At 43.5% G+C, this 21944-nt stretch overlaps 2 protein-coding genes across 6 annotated transcripts in view; both read left to right on the top strand.

The window, feature by feature from the left end:
• Positions 1-14101, top strand: part of LOC111973189 (vacuolar protein sorting-associated protein 41 homolog) — a 28905-nt gene extending 14804 nt beyond the window's left edge. For 2 of the 3 annotated variants that reach the window (XM_024000464.2, XM_070446725.1), the window contains 23 exons: positions 218-280; positions 449-514; positions 2057-2176; positions 2406-2619; positions 2735-2832; positions 4416-4545; positions 4696-4811; positions 4945-5001; positions 8167-8228; positions 8389-8470; positions 8685-8777; positions 8912-9039; positions 9163-9307; positions 9609-9650; positions 9747-9797; positions 9904-10041; positions 10332-10386; positions 10591-10731; positions 10832-10968; positions 11295-11394; positions 11509-11553; positions 13254-13333; positions 13456-14101. In XM_024000464.2, coding sequence (XP_023856232.1) covers positions 218-280; positions 449-514; positions 2057-2176; positions 2406-2619; positions 2735-2832; positions 4416-4545; positions 4696-4811; positions 4945-5001; positions 8167-8228; positions 8389-8470; positions 8685-8777; positions 8912-9039; positions 9163-9307; positions 9609-9650; positions 9747-9797; positions 9904-10041; positions 10332-10386; positions 10591-10731; positions 10832-10968; positions 11295-11394; positions 11509-11553; positions 13254-13333; positions 13456-13536 — 2244 coding nt within the window. In that variant the 3' untranslated portion in view covers positions 13537-14101. The remainder of the gene's footprint in view (positions 1-217; positions 281-448; positions 515-2056; positions 2177-2405; positions 2620-2734; positions 2833-4415; positions 4546-4695; positions 4812-4944; positions 5002-8166; positions 8229-8388; positions 8471-8684; positions 8778-8911; positions 9040-9162; positions 9308-9608; positions 9651-9746; positions 9798-9903; positions 10042-10331; positions 10387-10590; positions 10732-10831; positions 10969-11294; positions 11395-11508; positions 11554-13253; positions 13334-13455) is intronic. The other variant, XM_070446726.1, reaches the window with a different exon arrangement.
• Positions 14102-15047: 946 nt separating this feature from the next.
• The window catches only part of LOC111973186 (enolase-phosphatase E1), a 21824-nt gene continuing 14927 nt past the window's right edge, over positions 15048-21944 (top strand). For 2 of the 3 annotated variants that reach the window (XM_070446722.1, XM_070446724.1), the window contains exons 1-4: positions 15891-15997; positions 16716-20466; positions 20512-20916; positions 21022-21225. In XM_070446722.1, the coding sequence (XP_070302823.1) occupies positions 16717-20466; positions 20512-20916; positions 21022-21225 (4359 nt within the window). In that variant the 5' untranslated portion in view covers positions 15891-15997; position 16716. Of the gene's footprint in view, positions 15826-15890; positions 15998-16715; positions 20467-20511; positions 20917-21021; positions 21226-21944 lie in introns of those variants that run through there. The other variant, XM_070446723.1, reaches the window with a different exon arrangement.

Genomic DNA, 21944 nt, shown 5'->3' with positions numbered 1-21944 from the left:
AAGCCAAAGATTACGATGCTCGTGTCAAAGCACCAGAGGGTTCAGAGATTCAACCTGGCCACTAATTGGTGACCCAGTGGAAGGGTAGCAGTGATCCAATCAGTCTTGCTGTCCAGAACTCCCCCTGCATACACAAGAGTGCCTCAGAAACAGCTGCAAACACAGTACAGATTTTTTTATATTTTTATACTGACATTCTACACTTTCTCTATTGCAGGTTCAAGTGTTTGGACTCTACACAAGGGAGGGCTTCCATGAGAACTTTGACTGCCCTGTCAAAGTAAGCGGATGTCAAATACTTGTACTTCTTTTAACTTCATACTTTTTAGTTGAGAGTATATGTACGAGGTGGTATACTAATATATTCAGTGCGTCTCAAGATAGCCCCCACCATTGCTTCTAAACTCTTGACGCGTTCTAAAATGGATCCACTCGCCATGTTCTCCAGGTGGTGGCGTTGCACCCTCGGTTCAGCAGTTCAAGCTACAAACAATTTGTCACCGGAGGCAACAAGGTGAGATTTGAAAGGTATTTTTCAATGTAATTTCAGTATATAGCCCATCTCAAGTGTTAGCAGTGTAGTTGAAAACTGTTGAGCGTTAGCTAATGCGGATAGGATATTAGCCGTTGTTTTTCAAAATGAATTCATTTAGATGTTGTTCTTGTGAGCCTCCTCCCTTGTAGGCTTTTGCTGGGTGGTGTGAAAGGCTCTTACTTTCCCCTGTCTCTCGTCTGGAGTGCACTCCGGGGAGAACGGCCCATTTTCACAAAGTGCTGCTCGCTCAACAGTGTTTGAAAGGCAATGCTTCACAAGCACACCAAATAGATGTCATTATCAGGAAGGCCCATAGTCTTAGGGTCCTGGACAGGCAGGCACACAGCAGTCTCTTCTCTAATTTGTCTCAGACTCAGAAAACGCTTGATCTATATTAGGTATTAATGTTCCCTTTTGAGTTACAAAGACTTGCAGTCTGCAGCATCACTTAGTATAAATGATTCAAATAGACCAAGAATCTGTACAAGTACTGTATTTCAATGACCATTGGGGAGAAAAAAAGATGTATACATATCTACAGCACTGGTGAGAGAGAGCMTCTGGAATCATCCAATCCACCTTTCTTTTCTTAGGAAACGCTCATTGTTAGTGTAACCATTTTCTTTCAATTGGTACTGATTTCTTTCCTCTCCCTGTTCTCAAGACCCTCCATAAAGCGCCCTGTGATGAAAATCAATAAGCCTCAACTGGAGCCACATCCTGTCAAAGGCAATTCAATTCTGTCTCCACAGTTCTGCCAGTGTTATATCCTCTCTTTGGAGAGAACTGTTAACATTTTCAGACTTTTTTTTGAAMTAGAGAAGCCGGGGCTGTCTCATCTCACTCCCCAGAACATAATACCTATATGGTATTGTACATCCATCTGTATGACACTGAGAGATGCTTTAAAAGGGCCTGAAAGGCTTTTTATGTATATGACCTTTGAGGTGACGCCTCCACCGTCTACATAATGACTGGAAAGAGTGACTACAGCCATCATTGTCTCAAAGCCATTGACGAGAATCAAAGTGATTTCGAAAAAGCTTTGTCTGTCAAACCTACTGAAGTAATTAAGTAATCAGGAATTGATTTTGTCAGTCTTTTATTATGAAGGTGATCCATGTTTCAAGACCACATCTTTAATGCAATCTTTAGATTTCCCTTCCACTTCTTTTGTCACATCATGTCATACATACACACTGATAGGTTAGTTGAATCYTGTGAAGATAGATCATGTCTGCTKACTGAGTTGAASTAAGTTGGAAAACACAGTGTCTGTMTACTTAACGTTTATGATAGAGTTAAACACAATCCTCCCGCTCTGTGAGGCCCACTGACACAAGACTACCCTCCTGTCCCTGTGCTCTACTGCCCTCTGGTGGTGGAAATACAGAACCACAAACCACCGCTCCAAGGACACGATTGTTTGTGTCTGTTTTTGAAACAGTGGTGCTGATTTGGATATCARTGGTGACACACGTGATTCTGATGTGAGTTTTTTTTTAATGTTGCCTTCCCAAGCTGCTGCTGTACGAGAAGAACTGGCTGAACCGCTGGAAGACCTCCACTCTGCACGAGGGGGAGGGCACCATCACTAACGTCCAATGGAGGGCCAATCTCATCGCCTGGGCCAACAATATGGTAAGTAAGGATAACCGTCACAGCTGCAGATACGTGGCAACAAGAAACACGGTGAATAGTTTGTGGTTTAATTTATATTTATATATTTCATCATTATGATAATGATGATCATTTACTTTCTTGTATCTGTTAGGATTTTTATTGCATCATATAGCATGTCAACTTACATAGATTAGTGCATTAGATGMACAGATAGTGAACATGCTCTGTTTGTCTCGGTCTCTTCCAGGGGGTGAAGATTTATGACATCAGCACCAAACAGCGAATCACCAACGTCCTGCGGGATAACGTCAGCCTGCGGCCTGATATGTACCCCTGCAGTCTGTGCTGGAAAGACAACTCCACCCTCATCATCGGCTGGGGCTCCTCCATTAAGATCTGTGTTGTGAAGGAGAGGGGCCACACAGAGTTGAGAGACCTTCCTAGCCGTTATGTGGAAATTGGTGAGAACATGTATTGTTGAATAACAAAATGTTTTGTAGAACTTTCAGTGTAATATAATGCGGGGGTAAGAGCATTAGTTTAGAGTTGTAGTAATGTGGGTTTCTTCTCTCGCAGTGTCTGCGTTTGAAACTGAGTTCTTCATCAGTGGCCTGGCGCCTCTAGCAGACCAGCTGGTCACCCTGTACTTTGTGAAGGAGAACTCGGATCACATGGTAATGTTTGGTTAGAAACAGTAGATATGTTGCATGGTGGAATGGCTTAAGCGGTCACAGCCATGGTATTTAAATGTTGATATTTTCTGTATGTGTGTGTTTACGTCTGTCTGTGCGCGCTCGCTGGTGCGTGCGTGTGTTTGTCTAAAGTAAAAGTATTCGCACCCATTTGACTTTTCCCACATTTTGTTGTGTTACAGCCTGATTGTAAAATGGATTCAGATTCAGATTTTGTCACTGTTCTACACACAGTACCACATAAAGTCAAAGTGAAAGTATTCACAGTACCACATAAAGTCTTCAGTCAAGTATTCATCKCCATTGTTATGGCTGCCCTAAGTAAGTTCAGGAGTAAATATCACATCATAAGTTGCATGGACACATTCTGTATTCAATAATAGTGGTTAACATGACTTTTAAATGACTACCCCACCTCTGTATCCCACAGATACAATTATCTGTGTCTGTAAGGTCCTTCAATCGAGTAGAGAATTTCAAACACCGATTCAGCCACAAAGACCAGGGAGGTTTTCCAATGTCTTGCAAAGAAGGGCACTGATTGGTAGATGTCAACAACAAAAAAAATATGAAAATTAAGCAGACAGTGAATATRGCTTTGAGCATGGTTAAGTTATAAATTAGGCTTTGGATGGTCTATCAATGCATGCATCCTTCCTTTCTCAGTTACCGGAAAGGAAGGAAACCGCTCAGGGATTTCATCATGAGGCCAATGGTGATTTTAAAACAGTTACAGAGTTTAGTGATTGTGGTATGAGAATTGAGGATGGATCAACAACATTGTAGTTATTCCACAATTCTAACTTAAATGACAGAGTGAAAATAKAATATGCATCCTGTTTGCAACATTTAAGTAATACTGCAAAGAAATMWACTTTTTGTCTTGAATACAAAGCGTTATGTTTGTGGCATATTTTCAAGCACGGTGGTGGCTGCATAATGTTATGGGTATGCTTATCATCTACAAGGAGAAAAAAGATTTTTAGGATAAAAATAAATMGAAATGAGCTAAGCACAGGCAATATCCTAGAGGAAAAACCTGGTTCAGAATGCTGGAAGACAAATCCACCTTTCAGCYAGACAAAATCTTAAACACAAGGCCAAATCTACACTGAAGTTGCTTACCAAGARGCCATTGAATGCTCCTGAGTTACAGTTTTGACTTAAGTCGGCTTGACTTGAAAATGGCTGTCTAGCTATTATCAACAACCAACTTGACAGTGCTTGAAGAATAAAAAATAAATAATGGAAAAATATTGTACAATCCAGGTGTGCAAAATTATTAGAGATTTGCCCCCAAAAACTCACAGCTGTAATCACTGCCAAAAGGCATTTCTAATATATACTCTGGGGTGAATGCTTATCTAATCAGGATATATTAGTGTTTTATTTTTCATGAATACAATTTTTTACATTTTCGTCCACTTTACAGAGTATTTTGAGTAGATCATTAACAAAAAATGACAAATCCATTTTAATCCCACTTTGTAATAAAAAAAATCTAGTTTAGTGTGAATACTTTCTGAAAGCACTTTTATATACCATTTGTGTGTGTGTGAGATCAGGAGGAGGAGTTCCGAGCACGGCCTTGTCTGGACATCATCCAGCCTCTTCCAGAGGGCTACGAGGAAATCTCATCAGACGCCCTGACCGTCCGCAACTTCCAGGAGAACGAGTGTCGAGACTACCGACTGGGTGAGCCAATCAGAAAAGCCCCGGCAAACACTACTCAGTGACACTCTGTATTTACAGATTATTCTAGCTACTATAAACTACTGTGCAGGATATATCATTTACTAAAGATCATTCCAGCATTCTCTGTCCTGTACCTTCATGTGTCAACAGAACATTCCGAGGGAGAATCGCTCTACTACATCATCAGCCCTAAAGACATTGTGGTGGCCAAAGAGAGAGACCAAGATGACCACATTGACTGGCTGCTGGACAAGAAAAAGTATGAGGTTGGTGTTATAATCATCCAATCAAGCAGACTTCATGTGGGGACTTTGTATTTTGCTGCGATATATCTTCTGTGTTCAGTACTAATGCATTATAACTGTCGGCTGTTACCAAAACGTATTTTCTCTCTCACAGGAAGCTCTGATGGCTGCCGAGATCAGCTTCAAGAACATTAAACGCCATGAAGTCCAGGTACTGTATAGGCATTGGACATGTCGAGTGCTATTCCTACCCAGAATAGTGCAATTCCTTGCTATTCATGTGTTATTCCTACTCCTATTTTACCTACACTTATGTATTTGACCAAATCCAAACCCACTTCAGCAAATTAACAGTATTAATATTACCTTGCACATCCGACCATACCTATTGCTAACCCTAAACTGCAGAGGACACATCGCCTGTGCGCCTGTCCCCTCATACAGGTTCTCTCATGTCTCATACACACTAGCTACAAACCGTTTTCTCCTTCCTCACTGTGCTGCAGTGAAAGAAGCCTCATTGGCTCTCTTTTTTTTATTACTAAAATAATCAGGTTACATTTTAAAATGTTTTTCCTGGCCCAAGGATTATGAACAGTTTGTATTGCTCTTTCTGGAATGCTGTTGCTCCTTGGATGGAAGGCTAGACCTCTTTTAAAAAAAAATATATATATATATATATTTTTTTTTTTTATTATTTTTTTTTTTCAAACCATGTCCTAACTTACTTACAAGCATTTTATGGGTTTAAAAAAAAACTTTGGGAGCCAGTCAATGCAGTACCTTTACTGTGTTTCACCCATTTACTTAATGGGGTGAACCCTAGCAGCATCTGACCTGAATATTCAACCTGTAGTACTTAAATACTATTTGCGTTTACCATAGTGAGCTCATAGTATTGGGATAGTGACAAACAGTTATTTGGGGGGCGCATAGTCCCCCCAGAGTAGGGGTTGGGTGCAAATAGTCTGGGTAGCTGTTCGGGAGTCTTATGGCTTGGGGGTAGAAGCTGTTTAGAAGCCTCTTGGACTTAGACTTGGCGCTCCGGAACCGCTTGCCGTGCGGCAGCAGAGCGAACAGTCTATGACTAGGTGGCTGGAATCTTTGACAATTTTTTAGGGCCTTCCTCTGACACCACCTGGTATAGAGGTCCTGGATGGCAGGAAGCTTGACCCCGGTGATGTACTGGGCCGTACGCACTACCCTCTGTAGTGCCTTGCGGTCGGAGGTTGAGCAGTTGCCATACCAGGCAGTGATGCAACCCGTCAGGATGCTCTTGATGGTGCAGCTGAAAAACTTTTTGAGGATCTGAGGACCCATGCCAAATCTTTTTAGTCTCCTGAGAGGGAATAGGTTTTGTCGTGCCCTCTTCACGACTGTCTTGGTGTGCTTGCACCATGTTAGTTTGTTGGTGATATGGGTGCCAAGGAACTTGAAGCTCTCAACCTGCTCCACTACAGCCCCGTCGATGAAAAGGGGGGCGTGATTGTTCCTCTTTTTCCTGTAGTCCACAATCCATCTCCTTAGTCTTGATCACATTGAGGGAGAGGTTGTTGTCCTTGCACCACACGGTCAAGGTCTCTGACCTCCTCSCTATAGGCTGTCTCATCGTTGTCGGTGATCAAGCCTACCACTGTTGTCATCAGCAAACTTAATGATGGTGTTGGAGTTGTTACATACCCTTACCACCTGGGTGCGGCCCGTCAGGAAATCTAGGATCCAGTTGCAGAGAGAGGTGTTTAGTTCCAGGGTCCTTAGCTTAGTGATGAGCTTTGAGGGCACTATGGTGTTGAACGCTGAGCTGTAGTCAATGAATAGCATTCTCACATAGGTGTTCCTTTTGTCCAGGTGGGAAAGGGCAGTGTGGAGTGCAATATAGATTACATCATCTGTGGATCTGTTAGTGCGGTATGCAAATTGGAGTGGGTCTAGGGTTTCTGGGATAATGGCGTTGTGAGCCATGACCAGCCTTTCAAAGCATTTCATGGCTACAGATGTGAGTGCTACGGGTRGGTAGTCATTTAGGCAGCTTTCCTTAGTGTTCTTGGGCACAGGGACTATGGTGGTCTGCTTGAAACATGTTGGTATTAGACTCAGACAGGGAGAGGTTGAAAATGTCAGTGAAGACACTTGCCAGTTGGTCAGCGCATGCTCGGAGTAGACATCATGGTAATCCGTCTGGCCCAGCGGCCTTGTGAATGTTGACCTGTTTAAAGGTCTTAATCACATCTTCTGCGGAGAGCGTGATCACACAGTCATCCGGAACAGCTAATGTGCTCATGCATGTTTCAGTGTTACTTGCCTCGAAGCGAGCATAGAAGTTATTTTGCTCSTCTGGTAGGCTCGTGTCACTGGGCAGCTCTTGGCTGTGCTTCCCTTTTTATTCTGTGATAGTTTGCAAGCCCTGCCACATCCGACGAGCGTCGGAAGCCAGGGGTAGTACGATTCGATCTTAGTCCTATATTGATGCTTTGCCTGTTTGATGGCTCGTCAGAGGGCACTGCGCCACCCGGGAGGGCGCTTCCTGCTTTAATTTTAGCTTGTAAGTAGAAATCAGGAGGATAGAGTTATGGTCAGATTTGACAAATGGAGGAGAGGTAAATAATGTATTGTCATTTTGGTGTTCACTATTGTAATAAGAATAGAATACAGTATGTTTCTCACAACCTTCTGCATTAATGTGGATGCTGCCATGACTACAGATAATCCGGAATGAATCGTGAATAATGATGAGTGAGGAAGTTAGATGCACAAATATAATTTCCCCCAAAATGTTCACTTCACCAGTTATTGTAATGTTGAGCGGTTTGGCTAGCGTTAGGCCTAGCGTTAGCATGTCTTTGGGTTTTGATATTTGTGCATCTAACTTTCTCCACAAATCATTATTCACGATTCAGTCAGGTTATCCGTAAGCATGGTAGCATCCACCAAATATGTAAATTTGTACTACTTTAATACACACACAAGTGAATTTGTACAAAAAGTGCTGTAATTTCTAAACGATTCACCTGATATGGATTAAAGCTGACAGTCTGCCACTTTAACCTCAGTCATTTATCATTTCAAATCCAAAGTGCTCGTGGAAAAAATTGTCACTTTCCCAATATTTTGGAGTTCACTACATGTCTTCAAGCCTTGACACACTCGATCCCTTTGTTTTCTAGTGAAAATCTAAGACCTCTACTTTCTTCACTTTAAGTTAGATGGGGCTGTGGTTTTATAGGATTTCTGACATTAATAATGAGTTACAGATCTGTTGAGGTCAAGGAAAAGAATGAAGTAGATTTTTGGAAACAACATTTGATGAAATTACAGAGGATACAGTCCATTACTCATGTTGTGTTCCCTCATGGAGTGTCTTTTCTTTTGTAATCAGAAAATTGGGATGGCCTACATCAATCACCTGGTGGAGAAAGGTGACTATGACACCGCTGCCAGGTACTACAGCCTTTTAGTTATTTCAGTTTAGTTTTTCTTCTGCAAAAATACCAGTGTAAGGAGTAGATGTTGGTGATTATTTTCTCTCTGTCTTCGTTTCTCTCTCTCTCTCTCTCTCTCTCTCGTGTTCTCTCTCTCTCTCGTGTTCTTTTAAGTCCAGGAAGTGTCAGAAGGTGCTGGGAAAAAACATGGAACTCTGGGAGAATGAGGTGTACAGGTTTAAAACCATTGGGCAGTTGAAGGTGAGTCAGGCCACATTGTGACCTTGCAACTTGTGGGAAATTATGGCATTAAAGACTTTGAGCAAGTTTTTGAATTAACAATACTCTCAGTATTGCCCTCAGTATTAACTGTTGTTGTAATTCTCTCTATCGTTTTCTTTCCCTCATGTAACTCCCTCCCTCCCGTCTCTCTCCTTTTGTTTTCCCACATCTCCTCCTGTCTCTGCCTCTTCAGGCCATCAGTCAGTACTTGCCTAGAGGGGACCTGCGTCTCAGACCTGCAATCTATGAGATGATCTTACATGAGTTTCTAAAGTCAGACTATGAGGTATGTCTGTCAGTTCCTGATGGTCTGGTGGTCTTCTTACTGCCTTACATTATAACTCGTATTAGAACAAGTACTCAAGAATAACCAAATTGAATAGCATTAACCAGCCTCTCTCTGCAACCTCTTTCTCCAAGGGCTTTGCCACGTTGATCCGTGAGTGGCCAGGAGAGCTCTACAATAACATGACCATTGTTCAYGCAGTCACCGACCACCTCAAGAAGGACCCCATGAACAGCACCCTGCTCACCACACTGGCTGAACTGTGAGTGACTCTACTGGTTTGAGCATTTTGATTGACTTCATTACCTCTCAATTGCTGCAATGCTTATTTTCCTCTGAGATATATATAGTACCACTAAGCTGTGTGTTTCTTCTGTCCATGCAGGTATACATATGACCAGCGATATGACCGAGCCCTGGAGATCTACCTGAGACTGAGGCATAAAGACGTTTACCAGCTGATCCACAAACACGACCTCTTCTCCTCCATAGAAGACAAGATTGTGCTCCTCGTGGACTTTGATAAAGAGGTGGTTTGCCAGCACATGCCCAATTGTTTTATTAAGTAGACTCCTTACTGTATCATAGGACCTCGCTACTGTTTAAAGCTGTGTTATGCGTATAATTGTCCAGGTAATATCAACTTGCCTTTTTTGAAAGTCAGTCTTTGAGTGCTTTAAACTGTGCAAAAGWCATGGAAAACCTCTGTCTTGAGTCCTTGTGCCTCATACACACAGCTCTTATTGCGTTTGGATTGTCTGGCCACAAAGGTCATAAGTCACTTTGTGTGCATCCTTGTCTGAAGAATGGCCTTTTCATTTGTGTTGTCAGAAAGCTGTCGACATGCTCCTGGATAACGAAGACAAAATATCGGTATGTGTACTTGGCTTCCCTTAATCTTTCTTGGAGAGTTTCAAATGAAAGCACATGCTGTTTGCTAATGATGTTTCTGTCGTCAATGTTCTACAGATTGACAGAGTGGTGGAGGAACTCAGGGACAGGCCCGAGCTGCTACACATTGTGAGTCGCACTACAAGTTCTTTAGTGATTATACGTTTTTAATTTCCTATGATTATCTTGATTTTGAAAATTGTGTTTAACGTGGCATTTCACCTCCTTCTCTCAGTATCTCCACAAACTATTCAAGAGGGACCACCACAAGGGTCAGCGGTACCATGAGAGACAAATTGGCCTGTATGCTGAATACGATCGGCCCAACCTACTGCCATTCCTGAGAGACAGCATCCACTGCCCACTAGAAAAGGTACTGAGACACTTTCYAAACTGTGTGCTCAAATTTATTTRGKCTTTTATTTAACCAGGTAGGCCCYTTGAGAACAAGTTCTCATTTACAACTGCGACCTGGCCAAGATAACGCAAAGCAGTGCGACACAAACAACAACACAGAGTTACACATGGGACGAAGTACATTTCTTCGAATTTAGATGTATATTATCTTATCGTGTATGTCAGATTACTACATTAGAAGAAGAATTAATCGTCTTACTTCTAAAACTCAAGTGTGTTGCAACTGTCTTCCTTATCTTTTTTTAGGCTCTGGAAATTTGTCAGGAGAGAAACTTTGTGGAGGAAACTGTCTTCCTGCTCAGTAAGTGTCCCCTTACAGTTTCTGTGACATTAATAACGTTAATGAATAAGCCATTATAACTGGTTATAAATGCTCATAAGTGCTTTAGAAATTGTTAGAAATGCTTTTAGATATGGGGACAAGCTGAACTAAACCTCCAGCCAGTCGGGTAACTAATTGCATTTGGTCTTAGGAAACTGACCCACTGTAACTTGTCCTTCATAGGCAGAATGGGGAACTGTAGACGGGCTCTTCAGATGATCATGGAGGAACTGGAGGATGTGGACAAGGCCATAGAGTTCGCCAAGGAGCAGGATGACGCTGAGCTGTGGGAGGATCTCATCTCGTATTCTATCGATAAGCCACGTAAGTCACGTGAATACAGAAGCACTTTCAAATGATCAGGCCTACTGCATAGTGTTTCCACAGGTGTCATTTTAAGTTTCTGTCTTTTTCCTCTCTCAAGCCTTCATTACTGGTCTCCTCAATAACATTGGGACACATGTGGATCCCATTTTACTCATCCACCGCATAAAGGAGGGCATGGAGATTCCTAACCTCAGAGACTCACTGGTCAAGATCCTCCAAGACTACAACCTGCAGGTAGCCTAGCGGTTAGAGTGTTGGGCCAGTATCTGAAAGGTCACTAGTTCGAATCCCTGGGCCGACAAGGTGAAAAATCTGTCAATGTGCCCTTGAGCAATGCACGTACCCCTAATTACTCCAGGGCCGTCGATAATGGATGACCCTGTCCGTGACCCCACTCTCAGAGGGTGTCTAAGGGATAGCGGGATATGCAAAAAACACATTTCCAATGAAATAGGATWAATGTATTATATGTCAAAATATCAGCCATCACATAGTGTACCTAGAATATCACTGTAACAACAGCCTTGCCTCTTAAACGGTTTTGTTTCACTGTCTCTCAGATCTTGCTCCGGGAGGGTTGTAAGAAGATCTTAGTGGCTGACTCGTTGTCACTGCTCCAGAAGATGCATAGGACTCAGATGAGAGGGGTCAGGGTGGATGGTGGGTAGTTTTTTGTTTTGCYTGTGGATGTGCAAACTGTGGAGTTGGAACATAATGACTTCGTTAAGCATTCGTTTTTATTGTTTGTGTTTGAATTGTTTGTGTCTTTTTCAGAAGAGAACATCTGTGAATCCTGTCACGCTTCAATATTACCATCAGGTGGGCTTACCTTATTTAGCATTATACAGAAAATTTTGCATATTCATATATAGTGTCTACACTTCTGTATTATACAGTGGGGCAAAAAAGTATTTAGTCAGCCACCAATTGTGCAAGTTCTCCCACTTAAAAAGATGAGAGAGGCCTGTAATTTTCATCATAGGTACACTTCAACTATGACAGACAAAATGAGAAGAAAAAATCAGAAAATCACATTGTAGGATTTTGAATGAATTTATTTGCAAATTATGGTGGAAAATAAGTATTTGGTCATCTACAAACAAGCAAGATTTCTGGCTCTCACAGACCTGTAACTTCTTCTTTAAGAGGCTCCTCTGTCCTCCACTCGTTACCTGTATTAATGGCACCTGTTTGAACTTGTTATCAGTATAAAAGACACCTGTCCACAACCTCAAACAGTCACACTCCAAACTCCACTATGGCCAAGACCAAAGAGCTGTCAAAGGACACCAGAAACAAAATTGTAGACCTGCACCAGGCTGGGAAGACTGAATCTGCAATAGGTAAGCAGCTTGGTTTGAAGAAATCAACGGTGGGAGCAATTATTAGGAAATGGAAGATATACAAGACCACTGATAATCTCCCTCGATCTGGGGCTCCACGCAAGATCTCACCCCGTGGGGTCAAAATGATCACAAGAADGGTGAGCAAAAATCCCAGAACCACACGGGGGGGACCTAGTGAATGACCTGCAGAAGGCTGGGACCAAAGTAACAAAGCCTACCATCAGTAACACACTACGCCGCCAGGGACTCAAATCCTGCAGTGCCAGACGTGTCCCCCTGCTTAAGCCAGTACATGTCCAGGCCCGTCTGAAGTTTGCTAGAGAGCCACCGTCTACTAGGATGATCCAGAAGAAGATTGGGAGAATGTCATATGGTCAGATGAAACCAAAATATAACTTTTTGGTAAAAACTCAACTCGTCGTGTTTGGAGGACAAAGAATGCTGAGTTGCATCCAAAGAACACCATACCTACTGTGAAGCATGGGGGTGGACATCATGCTTTGGGGCTGTTTTTCTGCAAAGGGACCAGGACGACTGATCCGTGTAAAGGAAAGAATGAATGGGGCCATGTATCGTGAGATTTTGAGTGACCTCCTTCCATCAGCAACAAGGGCATTGAAGATGAAACGTGGCTGGGTCTTTCAGCATGACAATGATCCCAAACACACCGCCCGGGCAACGAAGGAGTGGCTCAACCCCATAGGAAATCTTTGGAGGGAGTTGAAAGTCCGTGTTGCCCAGCAACAGCCCCAAAACATCACTGCTCTAGAGGAGATCTGCATGGAGGAATGGGCCAAAATACCAGCAACAGTGTGTGAAAACCTTGACCTCTGTCATTGCCAACAAAGGGTATATAACAAAGTATTGAGAAACTTTTGTTATTGACCAAATACTTATTTTCCACCATAATTTGCAAATAAATTCATTAAAAATCCTACAATGTGATTTTCTGGATTTTTTTCTTCTCATTTTGTCTGTCATAGTTGAAGTGTACCTATGATGAAAATTACAGGCCTCTCTGATCTTTTTAAGTGGGAGAACTTGCACAATTGGTGGCTGACTATACTTTTTTGCCCCACTGTAATTGGGATGCTTCTATGGTAAGAAGCATCCCAATTACAGTTTTGAAGCTATTCAAAACACCTGCATTCATGATTTGCTCCTTTGGTGTAGATATGGCCCAGAACTTCAGTGTGGTGGTCTTCCACTGCAGACACATGTTCCACAAGGAGTGTTTACCTTCTCCTGGAATGGTAAGTATCTACCCCATCTCCTTTCATCCRGCTCTCTTTCTCACTTCATATAGAGTATGGACTTTCAGATGAGAGCAGCAGATTTCTTGCCTGGTATGGCTTTTGCCTTTCTCTTCTTTCAGATTCCTGGGGTCCAGTTTTGCAACATCTGCAGTGCGAAGCGGAGAGGGCCAGGAAGTGGGATACTGGAGATGAAGAAGTAACAGGAAATGCTCACCTTCCCATGCCATCACTTCATCTTTCCCCAGTTGGAGTGAATGGCAATCTCTGGGCTCATAGATTTTASCTTATTCCTCTGTCACAGTGTGCTCTGTTGTATCAAATGCATAATATGTTGTAATGTTAAAGGTAGACGCTGCGATATGACGTAGAGGCAGAAAGTAAACAGCATAGTGGGTAAATTTCTGCAACAGCTAAGAGCATTGAAGCACGAGGCTCAACTTCTCTGCTGTATTGGGTCCCTGGCTACCAGGCTGTAACGGTGTGAAGTGAACCTGTGCACATGCGCAGAAACTGTGAATGTGAGAGCGCAGAAACTGTGTGAGAGCGCAGAAACTGTGTGAGAGCGCAGTCTTGCATCTCGCTCATCCCAATATTTGTGGTGCTGCCTGTGGCCACGTCATTTCTTTGAGTCTACCTTTAAAACTGTTACTAAAATAAAATAATAAATGCTGCACTATTTCCTCTTAATTCACTTCTTGCAATTTGCATTGAACCTCAATGATCAATGAATTTAGGATTCAAAATAAAAGGCTTTTGAAATCTCAATATGTGTGTTACAGTGGAAATTATAGATCACTTTTATCTCATTAAATAACATACTGTATTTAGTAATGGACCTACAAATTCTCTACAAGAATAACAAGACTTTTGGTCTTCAGTGACTACATTTGTTGGAAGGTATCACTTGTTCTATTGAGGACGACACTCTGCTTAGAGAACACAGCCCCGTCTACAGCATCTTCAAACATTATTTTAGTTGGAGTTCCTTTTCTTGTAGATCTGTCAAATGAGTAGCCCTCATAGCATTTTTCATAAATATCTCTTAGATTTGATCAGTAGTGCTTTGAAAACTGACAAAGAAAAACAAAGACGAAGCAGCTGTTTTACAAGTGGGATGCACTGTTGAGCGCTACATCCCGAGGCGTTCGTACTGATTGTACGGAGATTGTGACAGCCYGTTAAATGGCGTCCCTTGAGAGGGCAAGAACAAGATTTATGTCAGGAGAAGTGCAGTATTCTCATAAAGAGACATATACTTGTAATACGGAGGAGGGATAAAGAGGTTGAAGCGAGAGAGGGAGYAAGAGGGTGAGCTTGAGTTGGTTAATGATGGCAAAAAAAGGGAGATTTGTTAAAGAATGGTAGAAAGTGTAAGCAGAGTGAGCTATACGCCGTATTGAAGACCGGAGGAGAAATGGAAGTGAATGAGGGCGAAATATCAGAGGTGGTAGGTGTGGTGAAGTTCTTGGAATCCGAGGGTCAGGATAAAGATTGGTCTGTGACAGTAGCAGTGACATTGTTTTGATGGAAAGGAAAGGGCGCCATTGAGAGGAGTGATTACTGGGGTAGGGGTAAATGTGAAAGTTAACTCATCGTTTTGTGCGACGCAGACAGGGTGGCGTGAATGGTGAAACGGACGAGTCGTTGTCTGTCCTTTTGAGTTTTGATGTTGAGTCTTTGCCCGACAAAGGGATGTTAGCATATATATCCCATACAAGCTTTTGTGCCGAATACGTTAAGTTGTTACAGGTGTCAAGCGTATGGGCATGTGGCAGCAGTGTGTAGGAGGGAGGTTCCTAGGTGTGAGAAGTGTGCAGAAGGGCATGAGACAAAGGAATGTGTYGCATTGGGGAAAGTAGTGGTATGTGTTAAWTGTAGGCGTGCCCATGGGGCTGGGGAGTAGAAATGTCCGGTGCGAGAGAGGCGGGTTGAGGTTTCCAGGGTTACAGTAGTGCAGAAYTTGTCGTATGCTGAGGCAGTGAAGAAAGTAGAGGAAGGTGGGTCAAGGGGGAGGGATCCGGAGAGGAGTGGTGTGAGTAGTAGATATGTACCAGTACAGAGGGATYGGCCAACAAGTGGATATGTTTCAGTAAGATTGGATTTTTTTGCATTTATAGCAATGGTTATCAAAAGTACTGCAGGGATGGAACGTAAGTCACAGAAAATTGAGGTTGTGGTGACAGCTGCAGAGAGGTATTTGGGTGTGCGAGACTTGATGTCAGAAMAGTTACAGGGTGTGTTAAGTGGTGGCGTCCCATCCTTTCAGGTTATTGGCCTGAGGAAGGACTAAATATATTTAAATAGTGGAGTATGGTGGTGGGTTTTTGTGAGTGTTGGGTTAGATGTTAGGMTATTTGTTAAAGGGGGGGAAYCATAAAGCAAAGTATAAGGGCMTTATACTCCAGTCCAGTAGGTGGCGGTAATGCAACATTTATTGGATGCCAACCGCCGTTAAACCTAATCGAAGAAGAGCTATCGCTTATTATCGCGTGAGTACAAACTTTGTAAGTGTATGCATCATACGTGTCACTAATTTTGGAARGCTCAACTCGCCATAGCCCCGCCTCCTCAGTTCCGGAATTTTGGCTCCGGAAGTACAGTACTTTTTTTGGTTCACAGGAAAAGGAAAAAAAAACTGCTGTTAGGAAACAAAACAGCAAAGTGAGTTTTAGCGACGAATGTGATTATTTTACTATAGTAATACGTATCATAATAAATGACGAGATGTGATTTAGTTTGGCATCTTAGTTTGCTTCTTTAGCATTTGTAGCTAGCCAAAATTAGCTAGCTAACTAGCAACGACGCTATGCTGTCGTTTAACGGTAATTCCCAAGTGTCTTATCTTCTGCAAGCAAAGTGGTTTGCTTGCAATCGATTCCACAACAACTAGCGTGCTAATGTTATCCTGCATCGTGAATGGATGGGAGTTTGATTATTGGAGTAACTAGTTAGGTAGCTTTCTTGTTACATTGTTGCAACTAGCTAACAACATAGCTAACTGTCTAGCCAGTCAGTATTAAGCTGTTGCGCTCATTACAGCAGGCTAACTAGCTAGTTCGTTTTCGTGCTGTTACTTAGGTAACTCGCAAATGCAATTACTAGCTATTAGGRTACAGTAAAATAGTTGAACAATAACCATATATATCCCACGCTTCGAGTATTTAACGGTCATTTGCATGGTAGCTCTATCTCTGTCATTGGCTGGCTTACTCAGTTAGCAATGACTTAATACTGACAGACACACATACAGCTTACTTACCCCATTTAGTGGTTATTGTAGCCTCAATGGGATTGACTGTTATACATGTTCAATAATAACTATGACAACAAACACATGTGCCTATTACCATTCATATGTTGCATTCCTTTTTCTTTATAGAATGCCTGCCCCTAAAAGACACAAGTCTTTTCAGGATCCTCAAGCGAAGAGAAGAATGGTGGAGCAGAATGAAGTTGCCATGCCKTCCAACAAAACGACACCAGCCTCTGCATCGTCAAGCAACCCCCAAAGAGAAGCACCTTTGCGAAGAAGGAATAAGAAAAAGCCCCCTGCAGAACTAAAAGAGGGAAATAAACCTGCAGGGTCCAGCCTCCATTCCTCCAAGACAAAATCCACCCAAAAGGCCAGGACTAAGACCAAGTTCAATCCACCTGTAAAGAACGCCAAGCTGCTGAAAGCCACAAGTGCCTCCTCAAAGAATCCCAACTCTAAAGGAACCCTAAAAAGACCAGCCAAGATCTTCAAAACTGCTTCCACAGAGTCTGATGAGGAGCTTATCAGAACTCATAAACCCCATTGCATCAGAAAATACTCTAATGGGGATAGAGGTAAGCGTAAAGGGTCACAGTCTAACCTGAATGAAGAAGTATTGCTCTCAGACCCTGTGCAGAGGGATCACAATTATGGTATACCCTCTGCGTCTTGTGGTAGTCATTCTGAAATTGAGGAAAATAAAAGGAAAAGAGTCAGAGAGTCCACCGGAGGCCCAGAGACCCAGAGAGATGTGAAGATGGAAACTCAAATATCTTCAGAACCCTTACCTGAACAATCTGGACAGATGAAGCGGAGCAGTGAGACACATAAGGTGCAGGATAATTCCATTACCACCCCAACAGATGAATTTAGTGAGAGTGTCAACACCAAGCCTGACACAAAAATGTCTCCTCCAGCATCCCCTGAAAAAGCTTCAGACCCTATCCATAAGCAGGTGAACCAGAATAATTCSATTACCACCCCAAKAGATGAAGRTAGTGAGAGTTTTGAGACCAAGACTGACACACAAATGTATCCTTCAGCATCCCCTGAGAAAGCTTCAGACCCRARCCATAAGCAGGTGAACCAGAATAATTCCATTACCACCCCAACAGATGAAGTTAGTGAGAGTTTTGAGACCAAGACTGACACACAAATGTATCCTGCAGCATCCCCTGAGAAAGCTTCAGACCCTATCCATAAGCAGGTGAACCAGAATAATTCCATTACCACCCCAACAGATGAAGTTAGTGAGAGTTTTGAGACCAAGACTGACACACAAATGTATCCTTCAGCATCCCCTGAGAAAGCTTCAGACCCCATCCATAAGCAGGTGAACCAGAATAATTCCATGACTACCCCAACAGATGAACTTAGTGAGAGTTTTGAGACCAAGCCTGACACAAAAATGTCTCCTCCAGCATCCCCTGAAAAAGCTTCAGACCCCATCCATAAGCAGGTGAACCAGAATAATTCCATGACTACCCCAACAGATGAACTTAGTGAGAGTTTTGAGACCAAGCCTGACACAAAAATGTCTCCTCCAGCATCCTCTGAAAAAGCTTCAGACCACATCCATAAGCACCAGAGTAGTGAGAAACATGAGGAGCAGAACGATTCCGTGACCATCCCTACATATCAAGTTAGTGAGAGTGTAGAGKGCAAGATTGATGCATATAAGAAGTCTGCAGACTCCATACCTGAACTACTGAAACAGAGCACTGAGACACAGGATATGCAGGCAAATTCCATGACCACRCATACAGATAAAGTTAATGAACATTTACAGACTAAGGTCGGTGCAAAAATATTGTCTCCTCCAGCCATAGGCTTAGTAGCATATAGTAGCAGTAGTGATTCTGAATGTGAAAGTGAGGGAAATGACAGGACGGGAGTCACAGAGTCAATAGATGTGAAGATGAAAACTCAAGCATCTTCAGAGAAGGCTTCAGACCCTGTCCCTGAACAGGTGAAGGAGAGCAGTGAGACGAGGCAGATGCAGGAGGATTCCATGACCACCCCTACATATGAAGTTGCCGAGGATTCCATGACCTCCCCTACATATGAAGTTACCGAGGATTCCATGACCTCCCCTACATATGAAGTTACCGAGGATTCCATGACCACCCCTAGTGAGAGTGTAGACACCAAGCTTGATGCAAATATAAAGCCTCCATCTATAGAAGTATATTCAGAGGAGGCTTCAGACCCTGTCCCTGAACAGGTGAATCCTGAACAGGTGAATCAGCTATACATTGAAATAGAGAAGGTGCAGGAAGATTCCATGACCACCCAAACAGATGAAGTAATTGAACGTTTAGATGGCACGCTTGATGCAGAAATAATGTCCCTTCCACCGTTAGAAGCATCCTCTGAGGAGACCCATACATTTGAAGTTAGTGAGAGTGTAGAGACCAAGTGTTCAGAACTTGCACCTGAACATGTGACACAGAGCACTGAGACACAGGAGATGCAGGGAGATTCCGCGCCAGCCCATGCAGATCAAGTAAGTGAGAGTGTAGACACCAAGCTTGATATCGAAGTAAATTCTCCTCCACCTGTAGAACTATCCTCTGAGGAGACTTCAGACATTGTCTCTGTCTCAGAACAGGTGCTGCAGAGCAGTGAGACACAGGAAGTCCAGGAAGATTCCATGACCACCCCTACAGATGAACTTAGGGAAAGTTTAGGAACAAAGTCGGGTGCTAAATTAAATTCTCCACCCCTAGAGGTGCTTTTCAGTGCTCTAAAGGAGTCCAGTCTTTGRAAACATCCCCTGTCTCATACGATGCGCTCAAATGTCAAAGAGTTTCTGGAAGAAGAGGATTCTTTAAAAAAAGACTGTGGCTTTGGTTTAACAGAGAGCATTGAGTGTACTTTAGACCTGGAGACCCCGATTATTGTTGAGGATATGGAGATCGGCCACTGTGTTGTGGAGGTGGTGGGAGAGAATGGAGATGAGGTGGATAGTGATCTGGAAATCATAGACAACTCTGAGAGGCCAGAGAAGACACTTGAGCTAACCAAAGGGTCTGAAGATGAGTGCAGTGTGGATAAAAGTGAAGATGGTATTGAAAAGAAAAGCACAAGTTCCTCTAACCAAGACAGCACAAATTGTGGGAAGAAGGAAGCTACTAAAAAAACACAGGGTAGCCTGGAAAAACCCAAGAAACAGCAGATGAACCCTCAGGCCCGGACCAAAGCCCGACTAGCAGCGCTAGCTGAGCAAAAGGCAGCTGCCTCTAAAAAAGCGAGCAGGCAGCTCAACCTCCTGGCCCTATGTGAAGAAATAGCAGATGATATCGCCACTGACACAATGTTAATAAAGACGAAGGAGGAGGAGGAGCAGGTTGTAACAGTTAAGGCTGAACCCAGCAAGGAGCCAGAATGCACACCGCCTGTCACACAGGCTGAGACTGTTCCTYTACCTCCAACTCCTGCCGGGCCCGAGGAACCCTCTCCAGCAGTAGAACCCTCCGCTGAGGWGCCTGCTCCAGCCAAGCCCCCAGCTCCAGAGCCACCTCAGAGGCGTTTCTTCATCAGCCAAGTGACGGTACCCCTCAAAATCCACGAGAAGAAGAAGCTTACCAGGTTCCAGAGGCTGCGGCAGGTGGAGCTGCAGCGGGAGAAGAATATGTCCTGGACCATGGTGAAGAAGCTCAAGTCCGATCAGGCCAATCAGAAGATGTTTCCGGAGACAGAGGCTAAACCTGTCCCCCCATTACTGTCCACTCCAGCAGTAGCAGCACCCATCCCAGTGACCGCAACACCCCCACCCCCCTCAGCCAGCCCAGCAGCACCCACAGTAGCTGCACTCTCCCCAACCAGTCCAGAAGTAACCCCAAAAGTTGAGCCCCCAAAAGTTGAGCCCCCAAAAGTTGAGCCCCCAAAAGTTGAGCCCCCCAAAGTGACCCCAAGTAAGGGACCCACCCTTAGAAAGAGGACGCTTCCAGCAGTACCCCCACCGATGCCCAACGGACTGAAAGCTCAGAAGGCCAAGCCTGTGGCGGAGTATAAGCCTTACAAAGCCAGGCCCAAGTACTCTTTTGATGACTTTCAACTGGATGACGAGCCGAAACCCACAGTGCAGAAGGCAGCAGTGAGACCTACAGCTACCACTATTCAGAGGACAGCCGTTCAGAGGGCAGCAGTGAGACCAACACCTACTACCATTCAGAGGGCAGCAGTTAAACCTACAGCCGTTCAGAGGGCAGCAGTGAGACCAACACCTACTACCATTCAGAGGGCAGCAGGGAGAACTACACCTACCACCATTCAGAGGGCAGCAGTGACACCTACACCAGAAGCCGAAAACGGCAAACATGAAGTAACTTTCTTAAACATTGATCTAAAATTGTAAAATGCAAGGATGAGTGTGTGTCAAAAATGGTATGGAAATTAATTCTTACCCTCTTAATTTCTCCTTCCACAGGACTCAAAACCTACCGTGCAGAAGCCAGAAAACAGGGGTCAGAAAACAGTAGGACCTACCGCCCTGAAAACAGTAGGACCTACCGCGCCGAAAACAGGACATATCACACAGAAAACAGTAGGACCTACCGCGCAGAATACAGTACCAACTGTACAGAAGGCCGTAGAGATACCAACCCCTATGTCCACAAATGGTAAACATGAGGTAAGTTTCTTAGTTGTAATAATACAAATGTATTATTTACATTTCTATAGCGCTGTTCATAGAATCTCAAAGCGCTTCAAGAGCAAAAAACAAACCAGCAAAATATCATGACYGGTCAACCAATAGAGGCCAAGTCTTTGAAAGCTGCATCCCCCAAAGATGGAGAGGAGGGACACTTTAATAGCTTGAGCGGAGAGAGCTGTTTAGATGATGGAGTCTGCTGATGATCTTGTATAGGGAAAGTCTGGGTACCAGCCTGACTTACAGCCTCTGGACTTCTCCGTTTCCACTCTGTGTAGCACCCACTTAGGTGATGCTCTGGGAACCAAAAAGCTCATCACACACAMTTCAGTATAATAGCCCCAGTCGTCCTCATTACGAGTCTTCGAGCACTGTTGTATTACTAGATCTRCCATTCCTCTCACACTTCAGGCGACTCCTCAAATGATGTTCTAAGGAGATCAATAATTGGCAGCCACTCACTCTCACTCACTCATCCCCATAGCTCCGGCTGGCGGATAGGGCAGTAACAAAGGCACTCAATCAATCAATCAATTTTATTTTATATAGCCCTTCGTACATCAGCTAATATCTCGAAGTGCTGTACAGACACCCAGCCTAAAACCCCAAACAGCTAGTAATGCAGGTGTAGAAGCACGGTGGCTAGGAAAAACTCCCTAGAAAGGCCAAAACCTAGGAAGAAACCTAGAGAGGAACCA

The sequence above is a fragment of the Salvelinus sp. IW2-2015 genome, linkage group LG14 (genome assembly GCF_002910315.2).
Source record: "Salvelinus sp. IW2-2015 linkage group LG14, ASM291031v2, whole genome shotgun sequence".
NCBI classification, from domain to species: domain Eukaryota; kingdom Metazoa; phylum Chordata; class Actinopteri; order Salmoniformes; family Salmonidae; genus Salvelinus; species Salvelinus sp. IW2-2015.
This window is presented reverse-complemented; position numbering and strand designations above follow the sequence as displayed.